Source organism: Vulpes vulpes, chromosome 15 (assembly GCF_048418805.1).
Source record: "Vulpes vulpes isolate BD-2025 chromosome 15, VulVul3, whole genome shotgun sequence".
In the NCBI taxonomy this organism is placed as follows: domain Eukaryota; kingdom Metazoa; phylum Chordata; class Mammalia; order Carnivora; family Canidae; genus Vulpes; species Vulpes vulpes.
This window is the reverse complement of record NC_132794.1, coordinates 78,119,598-78,142,529: the sequence shown is the minus strand read 5'-3', so window position 1 is coordinate 78,142,529 and position 22,932 is coordinate 78,119,598. Positions and strand designations below refer to the sequence as shown.

The following is a 22,932-nucleotide window of genomic DNA, read 5'->3' as shown; positions in this document are numbered from 1 at the left end:
GAAAGAGAAGAATTAAGTGAGGCACCATTCTAACCAATATTGTTACATAGCTTATTACATACCAACAATAATTAAGATATGTGGTATTGGTACATGGATCAGTAAACTAGAATATAGAATCTGGGAATAAACCCATACAAATGTGCCAAACTGATTTTTGATGAAGGCTCAAAATCAATTCAATGAAGGAAGGATAGCCTCTTCAACCAGTGTTGCTGGAACAACTGGACATCATAGGAAAGAAATGAACTTCAACTTAAACTTCACACCTCCTACCAAAGTTAATTCCTAAGAGATCACAAATTTAAATGTAAATCTAGAAAACTTTTGGAAAAAACACAGAAGAAAATCTTCAGGATCTAGAGCTAGGCAAAGAGTTCTTAGACTTGACACCAAAAGCAGGAATCATAAGAGGAAAATTTGGTGAATTATACTTCAACAAAATAAAAACTTTTGTTCTACAAACTCCTATGAGAAAGAAGATGGAACTTAAGCTACTGACTAGAAGAAATTCTTTGGCAAATAACACATCAAAGGACTAGTATCTAGAATATATAGAAAATCCCTTAAAAAATGTAAGAGGAAAAACCAAACAATCCAATTAGAAAAAGGCCACAAGACATAAACAGACATCACTTAAGAGGATACACAGATGGCAAATAAGCACTTGAGAAGATTTTTAATTTCATTAGCAATTAAAGAAATGTAAATTAAAAACATTATGAGATCATTATACATCTATCAGAATAGCTAATATGAAAAGTAGCGACCACAGTGAATGCAGAGAAACTGGATCACTCATCCATTGCTGCTGGGAAATGTAAAATGGTACAGTCACTCTGAGAAAATGATTTGGCTATTTCTTATAAAACCAAACACACAATCACCATATGACCCAGCAATTGAACTCGTAGGCATTTATCCTAGAGAAATATGGACTGAAGTTCACACAAAAACCTGTACACAAATGTTCATAGCAAAATAAAGAAGACAAGAAAACAAGAAAAAATAGCCATATAGCTTTATTTGTAATATCCAAAAACTGGAAACAGCCCAAATGTCCTTCAATCAGTGAATAGTTACATACACATCTGTATCACAGAATACTACACAACAATAAAAAGGAATTAACCGTTTCACACTGCAATAATTTGGATGAATTTCCAGAGAATTATGCTGATTGAAAAAGCCAATCCTAAAAGATCACATACTCTACAGTTTAATATATATAATATCCTTGAAATTACAACATCATAGATTATTGGTTGCCAAGGTTAGGGACAGGAATAAGGGAGGGAGGTGTGGGTGAGTGGGAGCGGTTGTAGTTTTAGTTTTTATAAAAGGGCAATACTAGGGATCCCTGGGTGGCGCAGTGGTTTGGCGTCTGCCTTTGGCCCAGGGCGCGATCCTGGAGACCTGGGATCGAGTCCCACATCGGGCTCCCGGTGCATGGAGCCTGCTTCTCCCTCTGCCTGTGTCTCTGCCTCTCTCTCTCTCTCTCTCTCTCTCTCTCTCTCTGTGACTATCATAAATGAATAAATTGAAAAAAAAATTTTAAAAGGGCAATACTAAGGAGCTTTGTGGTGATGTAAATGCTCTGAATCTTGGCAGGAGTCGTGGACACAGGAACCTACACATGTGACAAAATTGTGTAGAACACATACACATACACATATACACAAGTACAAATAAAACTGGGAAATTGAATAAATTAGCAGATTGTATCAACATCAATATTTTGGTTATGAAAAAAAAATATTTTGGTTATGAAATTGTTCTGCAGTTTTATAAGATGCACCACTGAGGGGAAACTAGGTAAAAGGTACATAGGGTTTCTTGCTATTATTTCTTACTACTACATTTTAGCCTACAATTATTTCAATAAAAATTTGAATAAAACAAAACTAGTTAACAAGTATCACAAATGTTAAAATGATAATTTCAAAGCTTTGTGAATAAAAAATATTAACTAATATTAAAAATTAAGTAATATACAATATTTTCTTCTTTTCAAGATTTTATTTATTTATTCATGAGAGTGTGTACACAGAGACAGAGAGGCAGAGACACAATCAGAGGGAGTGAGCAGGCTCCTCGCAGGAGCCCGATGCGGGACTCAATCCACGCCCTGGGGCTGAGCCACTCAGGCTGCCCAATATACAATATTTTCTATGCAGTAAATTTGTAACTATTTCTTTAAAGGGAAAAAACTAAGACACTACAAACTATGGTAAGACAGAAGGAACACAGGCATTCTTTCTTCTTTCCAATATTTTTCAGTTATTTCAAAATGTATTTATATAATTTTTATAATAACTATAAAATCAACATACCCATAAATATGTATAGAAGTACATATTTTTTTCAAATGAGAAGTCATACAATTTCAGAGGTAGTCTTTCTACCAATTAAATGAAATTTTCAAACAAGAACAAACCAAGTTTCAGTCACCAGGCGTGCCTAGAGTGGGGTCCACTGTGCTCTCTCTCCTTCTCCACTCCTGACAGGCAAGGACTTCTTGCTCCCCCTCACTGAAGCTCTGCCCCACCCCTGCAGTCTGGCTTGCCTTTTCCCCCAAATTCCTACAGCATATACTCACTGCACCATCTGCATTGACTTACAAACATAAGATGTCTCAAATTCTCCCATCATTTTGCTCAATTTAGACTCTTGAAATACTCCTCACTTTTTAAACTGAACTTACCTTCCCTCTAAAGTAGAGAACCATCGTTAAGCTAGGTCATCCCCAACCTAATGTCTCCTATCTTGTTCTTGCTTAGCAGATATCTGCATCTAAACACAGGCCTTCACATTTATCCCAATTAAATTTCACTTGCTGATCCTGAACCACCTTGTTGAGATCATCTTGGAAAGTCCACTCTGTCTGACTCAAGCCTTTGGTCATTCCCCATGGCGTATTTTGGCATATCCCTATGGCATCACACCATTGCCAACCTTCCTGCTAATTGACTCTGGCTTAGCTGCCATGAGGTCAGTTGTCCATCCATGTACCAATTCACTCAATTACACTATCATCTAGTCCGTGTTCCTCCTTGTGGCTGTAAATTCAATGCAGTTCATCAAATATTTATTGCATGCTTCCTGTGTACCATCCCTTGTGCTAGGTGCAAGCAAGGTCCCAACATCAATAGGACTTCTTTCTTAGCCTCAAAGTACATGAACTATTTCACAGAATACCCACTTATTCCATAAAACAAGACAGATTGCCAACATGTTTTGCAAAAGAAGAAGAAAAAAAAAAAAAAACAAGCCCACACTGTAATCACGCCTGGACAAAAACAAAGACACTGATGCAACCACAAAAGTAACCACTCTTCCCATCCTGGCTAACGTGAGTGACTACTGCTTTTTCTCCAATGACAACTCTAGCCTGCTCCATTCTTCCTACTTCCTATATAAAAATTCTGAACATACACAGGCATCAAATCCCCTCTCTTTCTGGCAGCACCCAGTTGAGAATAGGCCAACCTCCACTTCCTGAATCCTCCCTCAAATCACCTAAAATAAGCCCTAATCCTATCTAAACTCCTTCCAAGTCCTTGTAATCCCATGGAGTAGAGCATCTTGCTACAGTAGGCTTAATAAATCTAACTTTTGTTTTATACTATATGCACATTCCTGGAGGTATTTGGGTGGTGAGCATGAACAATTCCTAGCACCTAAAACAGTACCTAACAGAGAATGTGTGCTCCAAAATATTTAATGTGGGAAGGAAGGAAGGAAGGAAAGATGGAAGGGAGGAAGGAAGGAGGGAGGGAAGAAAAGAGGGAGGGAAGAAGGAAAGAAAGGCTAGTATTGTCCATAACTTGAGAAAAGAGTTAACTTCATGTCTTGGAAGACCTATTTTTGTAACGCTCCTGCTGAATCTTTCTAGTTACCACTGCCCCTTTTTAGTAAGATGACTATACTAGAAGATAGCATTGAATTCATCTTTAGGTGTTATATTGAATTTAGGTTGTTCTAACCTAATAGTTCTCAACATGGGGTAATTTTGCCCCATAGAGGGCATTTGGAAATGTCTGGAGACATTTTTGGCGATCACAACTGGAGAGAGAGAGAGATGCTATGGCATCTAGGAAGGCCACAGATGCTGCTAAGTATCTATCCTACTGTACATAGAATAGCTCCCTACAACAAAGAATTATCAAGCCTAAAATGTCAAACTATGGAAATGAGAAACCCTACTAATCAAAGATTCTCCATTCTGGCTAAATATTAGAATCACCTGAGAAATTCTGAAAATATTACCAAATTACCCTGCACACAGAGATTCTGTTATGATTGATCTTAGGAGCAGCCGGCACAAGAGAACTTTAAAAATAATTTCCAGTTGATTCTAGAATGCAGCCTAGATTGAGATGCTCTCTATGGAACCTGGGTGAAATTCTGGCTGCACTTGCTCTCTAATGTCTTCTGGGCCCTTCTCTCTCTGGCTTCTCTGAGGATCTCTAACAGTGGATGCTGGAGCACACCTGCTATGTCCCTCATCTCCCAGCTTCCTCTCCCTCATGCCTCAGGACTTCAGGTGACTCTAAATGGCAGTAAAGAGACACCTCCTCCAGCTATGTGTACACATTCCATTGCTTCTCTAAGCAGGGAACCACTTTTCTCTCCTCATTCTTGCTGTAAATCTGGTAAATGCTGCTGGCGTCCTTGCAAGCTCTGGTGCCTGACTCCTCAGTGTAGTGTGCAGACAGTTGTATTAGATTCATCAGGAAGCTTCTTGGAAAAGTAGAACCTTAGACCCTGCACAGACCTTACTGGGGAATCCACAACTTAAAATGTGAAAAGACTTGTTCACTCTAGGACTTCATATTCTCTCACGACTATTCCTATTTCCATGTTTCACATTCTGCTCTGGTTGTGTGGCTTTCATTCCATTTTCTGAAGGATTTTCATTTTATTGCTTTTAGGGCTTTTCTCATGTTTGAGCTGAGCCAAGTATTCTGATAGCAAGGGAGAGTTTCATTAGACACCAGCCCTGCTGCCAAATGAGAGCAAAGAACAGAACTGAGACCACTCCAGGTATTGCAGCTGGAAGGCACAGCAGTGGGACAAGCGGAACTCAGGGTGACTAGCTCACCTTGGCTGAGCCGGTGATCTGTCCATCCAGATAGGTGGAAACAGTGCAATTCCTTTTCATTTCCTTGGTGACAACCACAGCCAGGTGGTGCCACTGACCACAAGCCAGCAGCTGGCCACATCGGACCCGAAGCTGGCGTCCAGCAGAAGGCTCAGGGTCATCCTCGGGTTCCATGACATCTGCAAGAGAACACAGACACCACACCTTGCATGCAGCATCACACTGCAGCAACCAAGGAGAACAGGGCCTCATGCAGAGGAGCCATGCCCTAGACCTCCTCATAAAATAGCCACAACAGCAACTACCATTGCTTGAGATCTTGCTTTGTGCCAAATACTGGATTAAGGATGGTTACAAATGTCACTTCATTTCTTTTTTCACAGCCGCTGGTGAGGTAAGTGCTATAACAATCCCCATTTACCTACCCCCCTGAGGCACAAACAGGTTATGTAACTTGTCCAGGGTCATGCAGCAGGAGTCAAACCCAGGAGTCAGGCTTTGGGGTCTACCCCAGGAGACTTCCTCTGCAGTGACATACATTTGCCCTGGAGTCCTAAGAAGGAGGAGGAAATAGGCAGTTGTGCTCTGTGACAATGATGTCGTGTTACCTCTGGGGCCTTTTGGGTATTTCCCTATGAAACAGTGACACTCCCAGGGCACACAGGAAGAACAGGCCATTTCTGGCCAACATAGAGGGATGAACTTAGAAAGCCAGGTGGAGCTCTAAATAACAGAGCCTGGACCAGCCACCAACTACTAAAGGATTGGGCTCCTGGGTTCTTATGCCGAGAGTTGCTTACTTAGCTCCGTTTCCCCCAAGTGTGGGCAAAAACAGCTCCAGCTCCCAACACCTTACCCAGGGGCTGAAACTCTTTCTCTTCTGTAGACACAACCAAGGAGAAGTCATCCAGGCACAGGCTGACAGAGAAGCAGACAAAGGGCTGCTCGGTCCTGGCCAGGTGACGCACCAGGCTTAGGAAGCGCAGTGGGTGGCCCTCAGTGACTGTGCCGTGCCTGCCAATCAGGAACCAGCAGGAGAAGGTCAGGCCCCGGGGTGGAGGGAATGACCTGGCAGCACCTGGAGTCAGAACACAAGCATACCCTTAGACTTTTACCTGCCTTGCAATCTTGTCTAGACTCATCGTGGCTCTGATTCAGCCCATGTGTGGCCCTACTGTGTGCCAGCTCTGTGGCCTCATCTAACTCATTTCCACTTTATGTCTACCCCATGTCACAGAAGCTTGTCCCTTTATTCATGTACTCACATATACTCATATACTCACAGGAGTAAGTCATATTCCCATATTCCCATAGATCCCTGAAGCCTCTCTCCAATTCTATCTCATCTATTATTCTATGCCACCTTGCTAAAGGAGTGGAGGACGGGCACAACTCTGTAATTGGTCACCATTGGCTGACCTAAAGCTGCAGAGTGTGCAATGTGAGGCAGAGGACATCAGCCTAGCTCAGCTGAACCTTGTATGGGGAAGTATCCATCATAGGGAAACTCATGTCCTCCTGACCCATAACAGGGTTGGAAACACAAAGCAGGCCTACCATTTTCCATGAATTAGCAGAATCAGACGTGGTACCCCAGGTGGATAGGCTGTGAATGCAATGGCTCCTCAGCACCCACCATCCCAGTGAGACCCTGGTTCTCCTAAGCTAGGGTGCCTAGCTCAGACAGCGCTGGGTGCTTGCCCTGCCCTGCCTAGCCAGTTTTTAGCTGAGCACAGTGCTGTGCAAAGCCTGCCAGGGCCCAGGTCGATCAGATGGCCATCCACATAGAACTTATAGTCTTCTTCAGAAAGAGCCCAGGGTGGAGTGAGGTGTTGGTTTTGTCATTTATCAATCACTGACTAAATGAATCTATCCCAGACTCAGCCATCAAATCACCAACTGAGACCACAAGTGTTCACTGAGTCCCCACTGGATGCAGAGTCATGGCTGGGCCCTTGGGACACATGATAAACAGGATCCTCCTGCCCTAAAACAAGCATGACAAACTGTAAGGATGAAACGTATACAGAAACAAGGAACACTCCCACTTTCCTTAATGCCAAGTGGAAATCTGAAATCAAGGCTCCCTCAGCACTTATTCTGGAGACAGGGTGAAGACAGCTCAGCAAACTGAAGCTGCTGAGAATCACCTACCTGTCCCAATCCCTCCAGAGACCAGATACTCTGTGCTGCTTCCCATAACTGTAGACAGAGTTGGAATAAACAAACAGCTAGAAACAGAAAAGTATCTCAGATTATTGAACCGCACACCAACTTCTGGCCATGACATCTCCCCTATCTCCCTCTGCAGGGGCCTCACTCCCTCTTACACCGAGGACAGAAAGTGGCTGATGCCCGTACGGGGGCCTTAAGAGATGGAATTTATGCTGGATCCTGAAGGGGAGGGCATTCCAGAAAGCAGGCCCTCCAGGGCAAGTAGAAGGTCATAGCACTACGTGGCGGAGGACACTGGCCCTGAGAAGCCAGAAGAGATAAGGTGTCCCTGACCCAGACATTTTATGCTCCTGGCTGGTGAGGACTACAGTTTTTTGATCAATATTATAATTCATCAGAGGCACTGGGAAATTAATAAAGTGCATTCCAAATATAAGAAAGCCTGTCGTACCCATAACCTTCAATGGACATGTCAAATTCCACGAACGATGGAGCCAGGGCCGCCCTCTGAGGCTGCAGGTTGCGTGGGGAGGTCATGGAGATGAGGCTCATCGAGGTCTGCAGGGCAGTGGCCGAGCCCTGGGACGTCCCTGAGGGCCTGATGGTCTGGGTGACTGCTGAGCATGGGCCGGCATCCAGAACAGTGCCCGTGGGACCCTCAGCAGTCCCTGCTGCTATAGCCTGGGACCCTGAGGCAACAAGCACAAGTAAAGGGGCATTCCCATTTAAGCAGATCCACAGCTCTTCTGACAACAGCCCCAGGGGGTCTGCAACAGCCCCGAAGGAAGGCTAACCTCACCACCACCGTGCGGTGGCTCCCTATTGACTCACTCACACTAAACTGCAGTGAGAACATGCTCCTCCTAGAAACTTCTTCCCCCTTCAGTCCACCATTCCCCACACCCACCCCACCCTACTTTCTAGCACACCATCTGCTGCTGCTGTCATTGGCTTGTCCCACTGGTGGTCGCTCCATGATGTTCCCACTCATGACAGCCTACTTCTGTGAAAGTTCTGCTCCCTGCACCTGGCTGCCGGCACAGGCTGACTCTCCATCCATGCTCTTCAATTGGGCCTCCTTGCCTTTGTGTCCTTATGTGATCTCACATTCAGTACCTTCACAGCTGTCTTTTCTTTAAGCTGGTTCCTGGAGCCAGCAGCCTCCTGAGGACCATGCCTGATACTAGGGAGCCACGCAGTGCTTTGGCCTCTTGATCCCCGACCCAACCCATGAGCTGTGAACTGTGCAAAAAGCCATCACTGGCATGTCTGTCCAGGGGCAACACTGGGTACTTGACACAGTGTGTCATGAAGGAAACCCTATTGCTGTTTCTTTGATCTGCACCCAAAGGGGTCAAGTACACGCTCACCATCCCCTATCTTATAGGAGGGTGGGGGTCATCCTTTTCCTTCTAGATCTGGGCTTTCTCTGGGACCACCAATCCTGCTTTTCCTCATTTACTCCATTGAGCAGCAGGCAGTACCACTTTTTGAGTCTATCTGCTTCCCACCTGTTGTAAAGGCTCCCTTAAACAGAATGCGTGTTCTCTCTTCTTTCCTCACCTGAGCCTCCAGAGTCCCCTCTGTTCACAAAAGATAAATGGAGGATGTTCACTGCAGCTGACGGAAGCGGAGGCATCCCGAGACCGAGAAACTGTCTAGGTATCATAACACATGAGAGAAAGAAGTGAAGACCTTTCATGGGTGCAAGCATTCTCCGGTTCACTGGAATACCTTCCTAAATCCAGGTGCTCCCTAGCCCCTCCTCCATGCTTTTGTCTCTCTGCCCAGAAACCTTTCCTCAAACCATCCAGAAGCAGGGTGTCCCTGGCCTGGCACCGAGACCATAGAGCTAGCATGTTTAGGTGCCTTTGACTTAACCGGTGATTAGCTGGGAGCCTCAAATCGGACCTTGAAGAGATAAGGAATTTATACTACACTACACTGTTCTGTGTCTGATCCATCAGCTCTGCTCTGTGCATCTCCCTCCTTCTCAGCTTTCCAGGCAACAGGTGGCTCCATGAAGGGGCTGCCAACAGGAAGGCCCCCAGAAGATACACTGCCTGTGACCCTCTCCTTGCCAGGAGGCCTGGCCCTACTCACACTGGCCCAGCTCCCTGCAGGCTAGCCTCTCGGGGTGTCAAGTCCTTACAACCCCCATCCCTCTCAGTAGAGCATCCTCACCTGCCCTCTTCCCTCCTCTCCTGGTCCCATGAAGGCCTGCACAGGCCTCAAGCCAAAGTCCCTCACTGCCCTGCAGCCCTGACCCTTTACACGCACTCTTCTGACAGTGGCTTTCCAGTAACTCTGGTGCTGCCCACTCAGCATCCCCCACGATGCTATCTGTGTTGTCTGCAGAACTCTCTGACTATTGTCCTTTCTTCTCAAGGCCATCAGCTCCGTGGGAGGGCTTAAGTCTGCTTTGTGGGCCTGCCCACTGTCTATGTGGACCCAAGGATGTCCTGTGCCAGGAAGGGCCACCCCCAGCAGAAGGGAGAGGCAAGACGGGGCACAGGGAGACCTGTCCCTGTGCATGCCCTGTCCCTATGACCTGCCCACTGTACCTGAGCCCAGCTATCAGTAGCTCAGCACCATTTAATACACAGCACACAGTACCTTAATACATCTGGTTCAATGGCTTGGGAGGCAAGCTTTTCAAAGATCCTGATAAGGCCCAAGTTCAAGGGGCTGGGGCTGGCGGTCAGGGCTCTGCGGCAGGAGGCTACAAGGGTCCTGAGCATCCCCGCCTCACACATGACCTGACGGTTCTTCTCCGATTTCACCAGGGACTGGATGTGACTGGCCATGGAGCACTGGATCTCCTGCGAAAGCTAAGAGGTAGCAAAAGCAAGCAGTGAGCCCTTGAGGTCAGCATATTTTGTGGGCAACTTGGAAAGACCCCTAACCAGGCCTCAAAAAGGTTGTGGGGGTCAGGTGACTGCACCTACATAGCCTGTTCTCAGTGTACTCCATCTCATTCCGGGGTTCTCAGGTGTACTCTTGCCCAGTGCAGGGGAACGGGGGCCACTGGGGTCAGCTGCCAAAGAGGTACAGGCTTAAAACAGGTGCAAACTGGCCTGCGAGAAGCTACATCTGTCCTAGAGACATGGTGTCTGCCCCAGGCAATGTTTAAGTGGTTTCTGAATGAACTGCTAACATTTAAAGATCTGGAGATTTTATGTAAAAGTCCAGACATGTGGCCTCTCTCGAAAGGTAGGAAGGCTGGGCCAGACAGATGGCAGTCTGTGTCTCTGAGAGGCAGCTGGGCTGGCCCTTGGCTGCGCCTCTCTTGGGCATCTCGCAGTCCTGTGTTTCAGTCCGTACCCCTGACATAAGAGGTACAGTGGCCCAGGGGGCAGGCCTGGAGGCAGTGTTCACGGGGACTGGCTGTGGCCCCACCAAACCACACTCAACCCCCAGGCTAATGCCAGCCACAGTTCCTGTGCCGAGGGCCTTCAGCCTCCTGCTGTCAACCCCCCACACACACTTTCCAACTGCCCTCCGTCCACCTCTCAGACAGAAACAACTGTGGTCTTATCTTGCCCTTATTAGTTTTCCAGTCAGTTCAGCATCTTTATGTCCTTGAAATCCACAGAAGAGAGCACAGAGTAAGCTCAGTTCGTATGTGAGCCAAATACATTGTTTTTGCAATCTCCTTTTCTTTGTAAAAGTATAAACCCCTGGAACTCCCAGGCCTCTCCAAATAATACAGTTTGGAGTAGAAGTCAGGGTGTTCGGGGTGGGAGTCGAAGTTCCTCTATGAAAACTCTTAGGACTGCTCATATTCTCTTTTACTGTTGTATATGATATTGTCTAAAAAAGTGAGAGGGATACCAGTTAGAACTTAATGGAATTCTCCTGCAGTGGATGCTATGAATGCAGCATCCTTCTCCAGATGGGTGTACCCATCAGCGCTCCCCTTTCTCTGGAGAACTGCCCTCCCCTAAGTGGGAGCTGCCCTGTCCAGGAGCTATGTCCCCCCATCTGTCCATGCATGCACACACATGCAAATGTGTATGCACACATGCACCCATGTATACATATATACACATGTGCATGCATACATGTACGTGTGCACACATAGGCACGCACGCATATATACATGCCCACACAGCTATACATACACTTGTGTGCATATACACATGCATGCAAACATACACACATCCATGTACCATGTGCACACATGCACACGCATGCACACATACACACCAGACAGTAGTCAACGAGATCACATCCTTCAGTCTTTGTGGTGCAATTCATGCCTGAGAGCCCTGCCCTGTGGGCTCAGGTTAAGGTTGGACTTCAGCTGAGGGCACGTCCTCAGCTTCTTCCCCTGCACCATCTGCTTCCTTCACTCCCCTTCCCCTGAGTCCCACCCTTGATGGAGCTGATGTACCTGTACCTGTCTTCGGCTCTACTTCCCAGGAACCCGAGCTGAGGCCTAGCATACTTTTCATGTTGCACATCTTTGCCCTTGTTTTTGGGTTCAAGGAAAGAGATCTCTGACAATGTAAACCATATCTTGGTTAGTTCACCAGTGTAAAGCCATGAGTAACCACAAAAGCACTAATTTGAATAATCTCTTTCTAATGATGACTGGCTTCTAGTCCCATCGAATTGCAGACCATCTGATGATATGTACACACCCCCATGAGAGTTTTCTTGGGGTCCTTCACTGCTTCCCCTTCTTCCCTTTCCCCTTCAAAAGAGTTATTAACCACCTCTTCAATGTCAGGCTCTGGGTAAATTTCTAGGCATTTCAAGAATAACAAGACAGTGTCCCTGCTCTCAAGGGAATCACAGGCTACAGGTGAAGGGACAATCCCAGCACAGTGAGAAATGGGCATGGCAAGGGCAGAGCCTGGCTTTGACCCCAGACTCCATGGTCAGGATCACTTCACTTCCCATCTCCTCCTCACACGTGCTGTGATTTGGGAAACACCCCAACACAGTGGTCAAGGGCATGTTTGTATCACTAAGGGACAGAAATTAATAAGATGGCATTCGTCCACAGGCCGCAAACACCACTTAGTATTATATGTGTTTCAAGGATTAAAAGGTAGTGGGATATATATTTACATTGTTTATCATCATTTTTAGATTAAAAAAAAAACTGAATGAGTTACACATCTTACCTTTCACCCTCCCTTCCTCCTTCCAGGAGCACACCTCCTAGAGCTCCTGCCTCAAATTGACATCATTTAGTGAAATTTCCATCTTTACAATATCTTCAGTAACACCTCTAACTTTCTCTTGCCTTGTGCCATATAAGGACACAGTTAGAAGAGGGCCATCAGTGGAGAAGTGGGCCCTGACCCGACACTGAATCTGCCAGTACCATACTCTTGGACTTCTAGCCTCTAGAACTATGAGAAATAAGTTTCCATTGTTTATAACCTGGTCTATGGTATTTTGTTATAGCAGCCTGAATGGCCTGAGACAGTCCCTTCTCTGTCACTGCGGTATTGGCACAGCTAGTATAAATCAGTAAAGGCAATGTAGAGCCCAATGGGGACCAGAGACAAAAGGCAGAAATGCCAAAACTCATTTGCACCAAACAATTCCATCGCTTTTACTTTGAGGAGTTCTTACACATGAAAATCTACCCAACCTACTGACTCCCTTCCCCAGATCTTTCTTCTGCTGCTCTTAGCATCCTTCCCTGCATCCCAGAGCCTGCACCTCTGCCTTTCCTCTCACCTACTCCTCTCAGAACAAAAAAAGAGCCTCTGCTCACTTGCCTTGAATTTTCCCTCTTCCAGAACCTGGATTCTTTGGTAACTGCAGTCTTTTAATTTGGGGTGAAAGTTGGGGAGACAGTCTGTAGGATGCAAGATGCAAAAATAACATCACAATGTATTATTAATAAGAATTAAAAACAAATGTCTAGGGCAGCCCCGGTGACTCAGTGGTTTAGCGCCGCCTTCAGTCCAGGGTGTGATCCTGGAGACCTGGGATCGAGTCCCACGTTAGGCTCCCTGCATGGAGCCTGCTGCTCTCTGCCTGTGTCTCTGCCTCTCTCTGTGTCTCTCATGAATAAATAAATACAATCTTAAAAAATAAAAAATAAAAAGAAATGTCTAGAATCTCCAGTTTTACTACCAGCACTTCACTTACTGCTTTGAGAACTTTTGGCTTTCTTTTTTTGTTGTTTCCTTTTTTTTTTTTTTCTTTTTTATCCACCAGAGAAAAGTTACTTAAAATCTAAATATGAAAAGAAAAGAAAGAAACAAAGAAAGAAACAAAGAAAAAAAAGCAAAAGTTTTCAAAAGGGAGAAATGCTGATCTTGTCTAATGATGCCACAAGTTTACTCCAAAATTGCTCAATACCCCCATAATGGAGGAGAGAAAATTGATCGTCCTCATTATCACTGCAGCTCCGTCAATACCAATATTGCCTTGTTTTGAATAAAATGTGCTGGTTTTTTCAATGTTGGTTCCAGTAAAATGGGGTTTTAGTGAAAATATGAGCAGTAGCAGGAAACCAGTCTGGTTTCTCCCCCTACAAATGGATTGATTTTCCTAACGCATATTACTTCCAGCGCAGGCTAGGGGATGGTGGTTCAATTAGGACTCCATGGTGAGCACGTGGGGTCATGAGGCTGGCCGGCAGGCTGGACCCACAAGGCAAATTAGCACAGAGCAACTTGCGGGGCAGCCTTCAGGAATTTTTTTTTACTTTCTCCACTTAACAGTCTAACCTTCAAGTCTATCTTTGTCCAGATGTAGATGTAGATGTTTGTTGTTCTTTAGCGCGTGTTCTCTCTCTCTCTCTCTCTCTCTCTCTCGCTCCCTCCCTCTCCCTCAATTTCTTTTCTAGTCCAGATTAATGTAGTCCCAGAGTCCAGTGAGGGCTGGGTCCTGGTGGAGTGGGTCCCTCCAAGGAGGCATGGGCTTTGAACACATAAGTCTATGATGTGTCCTGACATCGATGTAAAAACCATCAGATGACCCTGTCTATTTCCCCCAGACACTTAGAAAGAACTAGGGAGTTCTATTGAGCTACTCAAATTTGGATTAGTTGCCTATTCCAATTTGGTTGAAATATTCTTTGATGATTTTGGAAAAGAGATGGTACAACTCAAATGATCTCAGCTCTTCAGAAATCTCACAGCTAAATAGGACCCACAGATGGGTTTCATTTGATAAGTTGTTATGATTATCTTTGCCTACTTATCTTTTAAAGATTTTGTTTATTTATTCATGAGAGACACAGAGAGAGGCAGAGACAAAGGCAGAGGGAGAAGCAGGATCACTGCAGGGAGCCCGAAGTGGGACTCGATCTCAGGGCCCAGGGATCATGACCTGAGCTGAAGGCAGATGCTCAACCACTAAGCCACCCAGGATTACCCTATCTTTGCTTACTTAGAATTAGTTCTTTCTATATATGGGTGTAAACTTTCTCTTTTGCCATAGTCCCCATCAGCCTGATAGACTCATTTGTGGTGTCCACATGCCTTGTAGGTATAGGAGTTTGTGATCTTGGTTTCTATGTAAGAGGTCTGAGTCCCATCAAATCAGCAGAACCCATACCTGAAGGCATGGCTTCCTTGATGCCCTTGAATAGATTTGCAACTAAGATCGAGATGCATGTGAGTGCCCGCTCCAAACCTGCTTCCTTCACAAATTACATGCATATGATGGCTAATGCTGCCTGGTAATGGAAGCCTAGGACCTTGTATTTATAAAGTATTTGTCTCTTTCCAACTTTACTTCATCCTCCCTTTTGGTCCACCCATGCTCCAGACCTAGTAACATTCTCTCCCTTTGCCAAATGTGTCACACCTTTTTTGACTGATTCCTGAAGCTGGGAATGTCCTTTCCAGCCCTATGTCCCTTTGTTGAGCTCCTACCTATTATTCAAAGGACAATTCAAATGTTCTCTCATCTAAGAAATATTTTCTGATTTTCCCAAACACCACTGTCTATACTTGAATCATAAATACTACATTCTGACAGCTCTCTTGTTAGATAGATACATAGATAGATGATAGATAGATAGATAGATAGATAGATAGATAGATCTCTTCCCACCATCCCCTGTCCCCACTACACTGTGAACTGCTGCCTGAGACAATGACTCTTCACCCTTGTTGGCCCAGCACCTGTCTCTGCCTCAAATGCAATAGCTGCCTCCTAAGAGCAAGCACAGGGGTAGAAGGTATTCTAGAACATAGGAGGTACACCTAACTCAGAGGGCTGTGGGCACTCAGAAAAGGTGATGTATCAACTAAATGTTGGAGGATAATGAAAAGAGAACCAGGCCAACAGGGAAAAATGGTCTTTCTGGGAGTAGGAACAGCACATACAAAGATGAATTGGTGAAAGTGAGCATAGCCTTTCAAGGAAAGGGGATCACGGGTGGTTGTCAGCCCCCCCAGTACCCAATGCCCTCCTCTGCAGTGAGTCTGTAGTCAGCCCTGAGAACACCACCGGGGAAGCTAGCCTGTAAATATCCATCTAGGAAGCTGCCTGCACAACCGGGAACCTGTAATATCTGTGGAGAGTTTCCATCACCTTGGACACACATACCTTCACTGCATGAGAGCTGGGTCAGGTGAGCAGTGGAGCTGGGTGGAGAGTTGCATGAGGCCCAACACAACTCTCCAGCAGGAACCCTTCTCACATGTGGCCAGGGCTTCCTTGAGGTCTTCCTTCCCCCAGGAAAAGGAGGTATGAACTTACCCTGAGTGTCTCTATGCTATAGCCAAAGTATACTGTTGATACAACTTTTGTTAAGAGATATTTTTAAAGCAGATCTTTTGTTGTTGCTAACAGATAGATATCCACAACTGTCTGGAGAAGATTCCTGGAACAAGACTATAGAGTACACAGTCTCTTGTAGAGATGAGGATCTACTCACAAGCAAACTGTGGCTCAGGCCCTCGCATATTGTGTCTGAGCTTCCAGGTAGATATTCACCCTTCTTTCTCCTTGCAGGCAGAGGACAACAAAATCTACCCACAGCTAGGTTCTCATGCTGCTTTGACATTAACTGATGAACGAACTTGGGCTAGTTACTTATTTTCTCAAGGCCTCAGTTCTTTGCTTTGAAATGGGGATAATGGGGGATCCCTGGGTGGTGCAGCGGTTTGGCGCCTGCCTTTGGCCCAGGGCGCAATCCTGGAGACCCGGGATCGAGTCCCGCGTCGGGCTCCCGGTGCATGGAGCCTGCTTATCCCTCTGCCTGTGTCTCTGCCTCTCTCTCTCTCTCTCTGTGTGACTGTCATGAATTAAAAAAAAAATGGGGATAATGAAAATATCAACCTCCCTGGTATGTTGTTTGTGGGAGTCCATAGGAAGTTTCTATGAAAGTGCTTTTTCTAACTGGATACAAGATTTTTTCAGGATATTAGCTCTTCTTTGTTATGATGTTCTCTTCTCATAGCAATAAGATTCCTTCCAACTGAGTGTGTGGTTTGCATGGCCATTGTGCATCAGACAAGCTCAGTATAAGAGTAGGAGCACACACCTACCGTGCTCGCGTGCCCCATGGCTAGCGATGGGAGCTACATCACTGCCCACTCACTATTTGAAGGCTCTTTCTTCTAAGTACTTTCATGTACTGGCTCATTTAATCTTCAAACACCATGAGATAGATGCTATTATTACCTCATTTTATAGATGAGGGAACTGAGGCCCAGAGAGATTATGGCTTGCTGAGTTACACAGTGAGTGGAGGGACAGGAATTCAAACCAGAAGGTCAGCTGCATTTTATCACTGAGATCGCTGCCTCCCAGGACTCCAAGTGCTGAAGCTTGCAAAGCACTGGCCAGCCTGGGTTTTTAAGGTAAAGCTAATTGAAACTGCCAACTCTATGGGTTGAGCAGTGGATACCTAACCCATCCTGTCCTAGGTCGTATCTCAAAACTTACAGGAAAAACTAAGTGTTCATGACTTTGGCTCACACTGGGATCATCTGAATTTAGTAACTGGTACACAGTATTTGCCATGCACAAGACCTAAATGGGTTTGACCATTTCTGTAATCTTGAGAGGCCAGGTGGGAGTCTCATATATGTAACTCCGCAATGCAGACTAGCTCACTACCTCCACAGCTGCCCATCTAGTCTGGGCAAGTTCGTCCTTATACTGAGCCCAAATCATTGCTGCTTAACTAACTGGCCTTTGTGTGTACTCTTCTACCACCAGTCCACTAACAAGTATTTGCCCAGCTCTTATTTCCCCAATATCATTTCTCTCTAAGCTACTTACCCTGAGGTCTGTTCACTATTCTTTCCATGACTAAGGAGGATTTTTCAGATCCCTCACCATCCTGGCTTCTCACCTCTGGACAAACAGAGATGTGGCATGTTAGAGGGTCATAGAACTACCACCTCCCTTTAGCTGGACACTATACGTCTATAAATATAGTAGGAAGTAGAATTACCCATAGCAGTGTCCTCACCCTACTTCAATTACTGACCATGCACTAAACCCCCTAGGACTCTTTCACATATTCTATTCTGTCTTCCCCACCCTGTGTATACGTGCATTAAGACATGAGCACAGGCCTGATTATCTCTGCTGAATTTTGACCCAACAAGATTCTGATCCATTCCTCAGACTACCAGGAATGCTTCACATCCCCATTTTGGCAGCCAGTGGGTAACTCCTCCTTCCAGCTTTATGCCGTCTGCCATTTGAGTTCATTGAGGTAATGGATCAAATGCAAAACAGGAAAAAGAGAGGACATAGTCCTTTGATTCCAAGTAGACTGTAACATATAGCTCAACATCAATTCTGTTATTAATTTAATAATAGTAAAACACCAGTTTTACTATTATACCTAAAATGTATCATCTTCCATTTATTATTTCCAAATTTCTATACAGTATGACCCAGAGTCCTAGGAATACAGACTGCCAAAGCTAGAAGAGGAGGGGGGAGTGTGTATAATGGAGCCAGTGTCTGATGAGCAGATACTGTGTGCCAAATACTGTGCTATCCTTTTCAACTATACTCTCCACTATTTTTCCCAATGGGAAAAATATTATAAGGGGGCACTGAGACTGGATGATATATCAATTTCCTAAGGTCACATAGCTAATGAGCATCAGAAACTGGTACTCAACCCAGGTCTTACTCCAAATCCCATGATTTTAACACAGTGTCATGCATTCATTATAAAGAAGGGAACTGATCTCATAAGGGTCATAAATTGATGATGTATAAAAGTGTTTTACTTGGTGGGCATAGTTTGGCTTCCCTTCTATTTTACTGCCCCTTATTTAGGTGGAAGTGCCTTTGGACAGGGCAAGTACTCTTCCCTATAGGACAAGCCTCGCCACTCTCTATTATTTCCACCAACACATTTCCTTTATATTCTTGGCCCCAAGACATTGAGCTTGCAACCTCTGTGATCTAGGCCAAATCTGAGTAGCTGAAACTGAGGTGTGGAGACCAGAAGTTAGCCTACATCAGCCACAGAATGATAGGAAAAGGGACTAGAAGCAAGCTCACCTGATAACTGAGCCAGAGGTCTTCCCATCCAACTTTAACTTCTACTCCATCATTCTACATCCATTGCGTTTTGTTTTTGATCATCTTAGACATCATGTAAGATTATGTTTATTTGGTCTATTTAAGAGGTTGCCCTAAAACGTAAACTGGATTTTGACCAGGTTTGAGATTTTCCCACTTAGGAACAATAGAAATGGGGGTGGGGAGAGGGTTTCAGTATGAAAGAGCCTAGGATACTCAAAAGTAAACCTTTTAAAATTCAACATTTAAGTATTCCAAATATTTGGAATTTCTAATGTGTCATAATTTAACAAAATGAGACTCCTACTTAACCTATTTCCTTGTTGGGGGAAATGGCTTTTTCAAATAGCCTGCCCTTTATACAATGCTACTCAGGGCTATTAATGCTGTCAATATTTTAGTTATTTGAAACCCATATGATTAGTTCAATGTGTTTGAAATGCAGGCTAATTCCAGAAAATGGCACGCTTTTCCAAATTAAGGCATGAATGAGCTGATAAACAAACATAGCCCTGAGCCTGATCTTTTCTCTGTTCCATCAGACCATGCAGGACAGTTCTGTGGTAGTACAATCTGGAACACACCCAACAGGGACTCACAGTGCCAACTGACTGTAGACCATGGTCTCTCTAGTGCCCAGGTCTGATCATGTTGTTGCTTTCCAGTAGCTTCCCATGACTACCATGTCCATACAGGAAAAGCCACTTGGCACAGAAGTAGGAGGTCCAGGAGCCTGGCATCACCAACATCTACCACCTAGCAACTGTGTTAACTCTGTCGCTCAACTTCTACAAGTTTCAAGTCTTCATCATCGAAGTGGGAATACTGATACCCACCTTGCAAGGTTATTATAAGGATTAAATGATAAAATGCTTGTAGAGCTTCTGGTAACTAATAGCAGTAGTTCCACCATTTAGCAAGTGTTTCCCATGCTGCAGTGTACTTTCTGCTCTCTGTGCTGAGCATTCACTGCATTGCTTCGTTGAATCCTAACAATAATGCCACAAGGAAGATATTATTATCCCCCTACTACAGCAAAGAAGGTAAAGGATCACAGAGGTTAAATTATTTCCAGTGGCTGCATGCCTGTTGTGGCAGAGCTGAAATATGATGACATTCTGCTGTCTTCATAGCCTGGCCTCTGCCTACATATAACAGTGTTCACTAAAGATTATACTGCTCATGATGATGATGATGATGATGGATGGTATCTCAATAAAGTTCAATTCTCTTAGCATGGCATTCAAGGCCCTTCATTATGTGGCTTTGACCAGACTTTGCAGCCCCACACATTGCCTTTCTATCCACATGGTCTATCCTAGCCCAGCTAAACTACTCAACACCCTCATGTATGCCTCTTTCTGAGGATGAGCTTCTTGTCTTTCCTCCCTCCTCTACCTGATCTGGTATGGGCATGTCTTTTCTTTAAAGTCTGGCTCCAGTGTCCCCAAGTCTCTAAGGTTTTCCCTCCCCTCTGTCACAAGGCTCTGTGGGCAAACTTTTGTGGCCATCAAATATGGTTTTACTGTCTTCTACACTCCTCTCTCTACTACTCTCAACTCAGACTGTGAGTTCCTGTGAAATTTGCCTCTGAATCCCCAGTGGCATCTAGAAGGTGCTTGAGTAAAATTATTCACAGGTGCACATGTATCACATTGGTTGCTCCACTGCAGTGAGTTCTACCTTTGTTTGCTAAACTAGATCCAGCTTCCCACCCTCTGAGTTACAGTTGTCATGAGCACAAGCAAATACTCCTCTGCTAGGAACTGAATAAAGACCACAATCCTAATGAAAGCAAAGTGATGCTGGGAACCAGCTAGCCCTCATAGGACTGGTCAAAATTCCTGCTAACAGTCACATCCCTACAGTAAGACGATCATGGCTGCTGAGCATGCTAGAAAGGGAAAATGTCTTCTTCCCAATGAGTTGTTTCTTTTTGAGGCCAACTCAGCTCCCAGAGAACTGGGTTGGACTCTGTTTTTGCCTCATGCTTAGGACAGCAACATTCACAATTCAACTCCCACTGTCCAATTTTAATACTGGTGATCATCTTTCCAAGAGTAGCACATGGTGTAACATTTTGGAGAGGGAAAAAAGACACCTTTTGGTTGTGAACAAAACAAATTTCACGTGGGCATAATTAGAAATAGATCAGACAACCTATGTATGTAGTTATGTAAGTTGTCACTCCTGAAATGACATCTATACCTTGGAAAGTCATCAAGTTCTCATCTATCAGGAAGGAAGAGCATCCATCAGGCAGGAAGGTGGCTAAGAGTATAGTGCTGGGAACCATCAAGCCAACCTACAGGGAGATGAGGGGAACTCACATTCCATCTTCTTAGTAACACTGCCATCTACTGAAACTTCTTGCTCCAAAGAGCGATCCGATAGTCCTTTTCATTCCAGCATTTTCCTGTGTGGTCTCATTTCTCATTTGATTTAGTATTCTATTGATTGTTATGAGGTTTCCCACCTTCCCTTTCAGAAATTAATTACTGTAATTATTCAACTTTTAATAGTTGCTGATTTGGCATCTGCAGGAAATATTTGACAAAATGCATCACTACGTTTCATTTGCATTTTGAGAGACAATGAGGGAGAATTAGACTTTTCCTAAATTACTTATTGTGACCTGAATAGAGAAAAAGAATCTTACCAAATGGAATTCTCATTTGCATACTTAATGTGTCCAATTATTATCACAAAGGAGTCAAGTTCCACTACATACTCTAATGTGACAACTCACAGAGTTTATCTGAAGCTCAGGTTCAGCTGCACAATTTACATGCACTAGCAGTGGAGAGAGAGGCCACACTCTGCTCTGTATCACTGCAGTGAAGTTTTGCACAACACATTCATCACCGACTGTTTGGCTATTACACCCCTGGCTTGGTTGTTCTCATTCCAAGTACACTACACGGTTGGAAATACAGCTAAGGAAGTCAGGCATCCTCACAATAAGGCTATTGCAACTGGAAAAATGTGCAATGCCAAGAATGCATGACCTTACATACATTCTGCAAAAGCCGCAGAGGTGAGAGAACCATTCGTCAAGGACACCTTGATCTGGGGCCTGGGAATGAGTTCCAGGCCTCCCCTCACCAGCTCCATGACTGTAGGAAGTCACATAGCTTTCTTGAGCCACAAACACCTGCCTTGTGGGAGGATTCTAGTGTACTGGGATGAGCTATTATGAATATTGATGAAACAACATGCCTGGCATAATCCCTAAGTGTGGATTAGTTTCCAAAATGCTCCAGGAAGGTCCTGCCTTGAATAGCAAGGTAAAGAAAGTAAAGTCCCAGACTTGAGGCAACTAAATGACTAGAAGACATGTAAAGAACTAGAGGATACTTTATGTAGAGGTCAAATATTTTTATATACCAGTTGATGCTTAAGGCAAATAGGTGCTGGTCTTCAAAGATGACCCTCAACAATTCCCTCTGTCCTATATTCACAGGCAATACCCCTTATATCAGTAGGGGTGGCATATGGCCCTTCTCCCTGAGTCTAGGCTGAACTTGTGACTCACTTTGACCAATATACCAATGCTATGGAAGCAAAACCAGGTTGTTCAAGGCCTAAGCCTTTGGAAAGCCTGGCAGCTTCCACTTTTGTGTCTTTGGGATCCCTGAGCTTGACCTGTTGGAGAATTCGCTTGGAGGGACACAGGTAGAGGCCAGATGGAGAGGGCTACATGGAAGAGAACCCAGGATCCTATTAACCGCCCAAACCAAGGCCCCAGACATCTGCCCAGCTGAGGAGCCCCTGTCATTGGAGCCAGCCTTATGAGGTACCAGCTGTATGAGTAAAGAAGACATCTAAAATGGTCCAGCCCTTCCAACACTGTGTGGTACAGAGATGAGCTGTCCCTGCTGTGCCTATCCAAATTTTTACCCACAGGAACCATGAGAAAAAATGATATAGTTTGTTAACTTGACACAGTAACAGGTAACTAAAGAAGCAATCAAGCCCATTTTATTCCAGCCTCCTGCTTTTCTGTAAATGTTGAAAAATGTAAATGTATTCCATTTCATTATGAGATGTGTCTCTATTCATTGGCTTGATAATCACTTCATCGTCACTTTCCAGCAAAGGGACAGGAACCAGAAAAAAAAAAAAAAGATTCTAGTTACAACGGCTAAAAGACATGTGGAACCGGGTCA

The 22,932-nt window shown here is 44.7% G+C and overlaps 1 protein-coding gene across 4 annotated transcripts in view; it reads right to left on the bottom strand.

The window, feature by feature from the left end:
• The window catches only part of WDFY4 (WDFY family member 4), a 286,883-nt gene that overhangs the window by 196,439 nt on the left and 67,512 nt on the right, over positions 1-22,932 (bottom strand). For all 4 annotated transcript variants that reach the window (XR_011997478.1, XM_025989725.2, XM_072739274.1 and 1 more), the window contains exons 14-19: positions 9,896-10,110; positions 8,843-8,937; positions 7,731-7,968; positions 7,259-7,335; positions 5,961-6,182; positions 5,105-5,283 (exon numbers count right to left, since the gene is read on the bottom strand). Coding sequence is in view for 3 of the 4 variants with exons in the window: in XM_025989725.2 (XP_025845510.2) it covers positions 5,105-5,283; positions 5,961-6,182; positions 7,259-7,335; positions 7,731-7,968; positions 8,843-8,937; positions 9,896-10,110 (1,026 nt within the window). In the remaining variant the exon portion in view is untranslated. The remainder of the gene's footprint in view (positions 1-5,104; positions 5,284-5,960; positions 6,183-7,258; positions 7,336-7,730; positions 7,969-8,842; positions 8,938-9,895; positions 10,111-22,932) is intronic.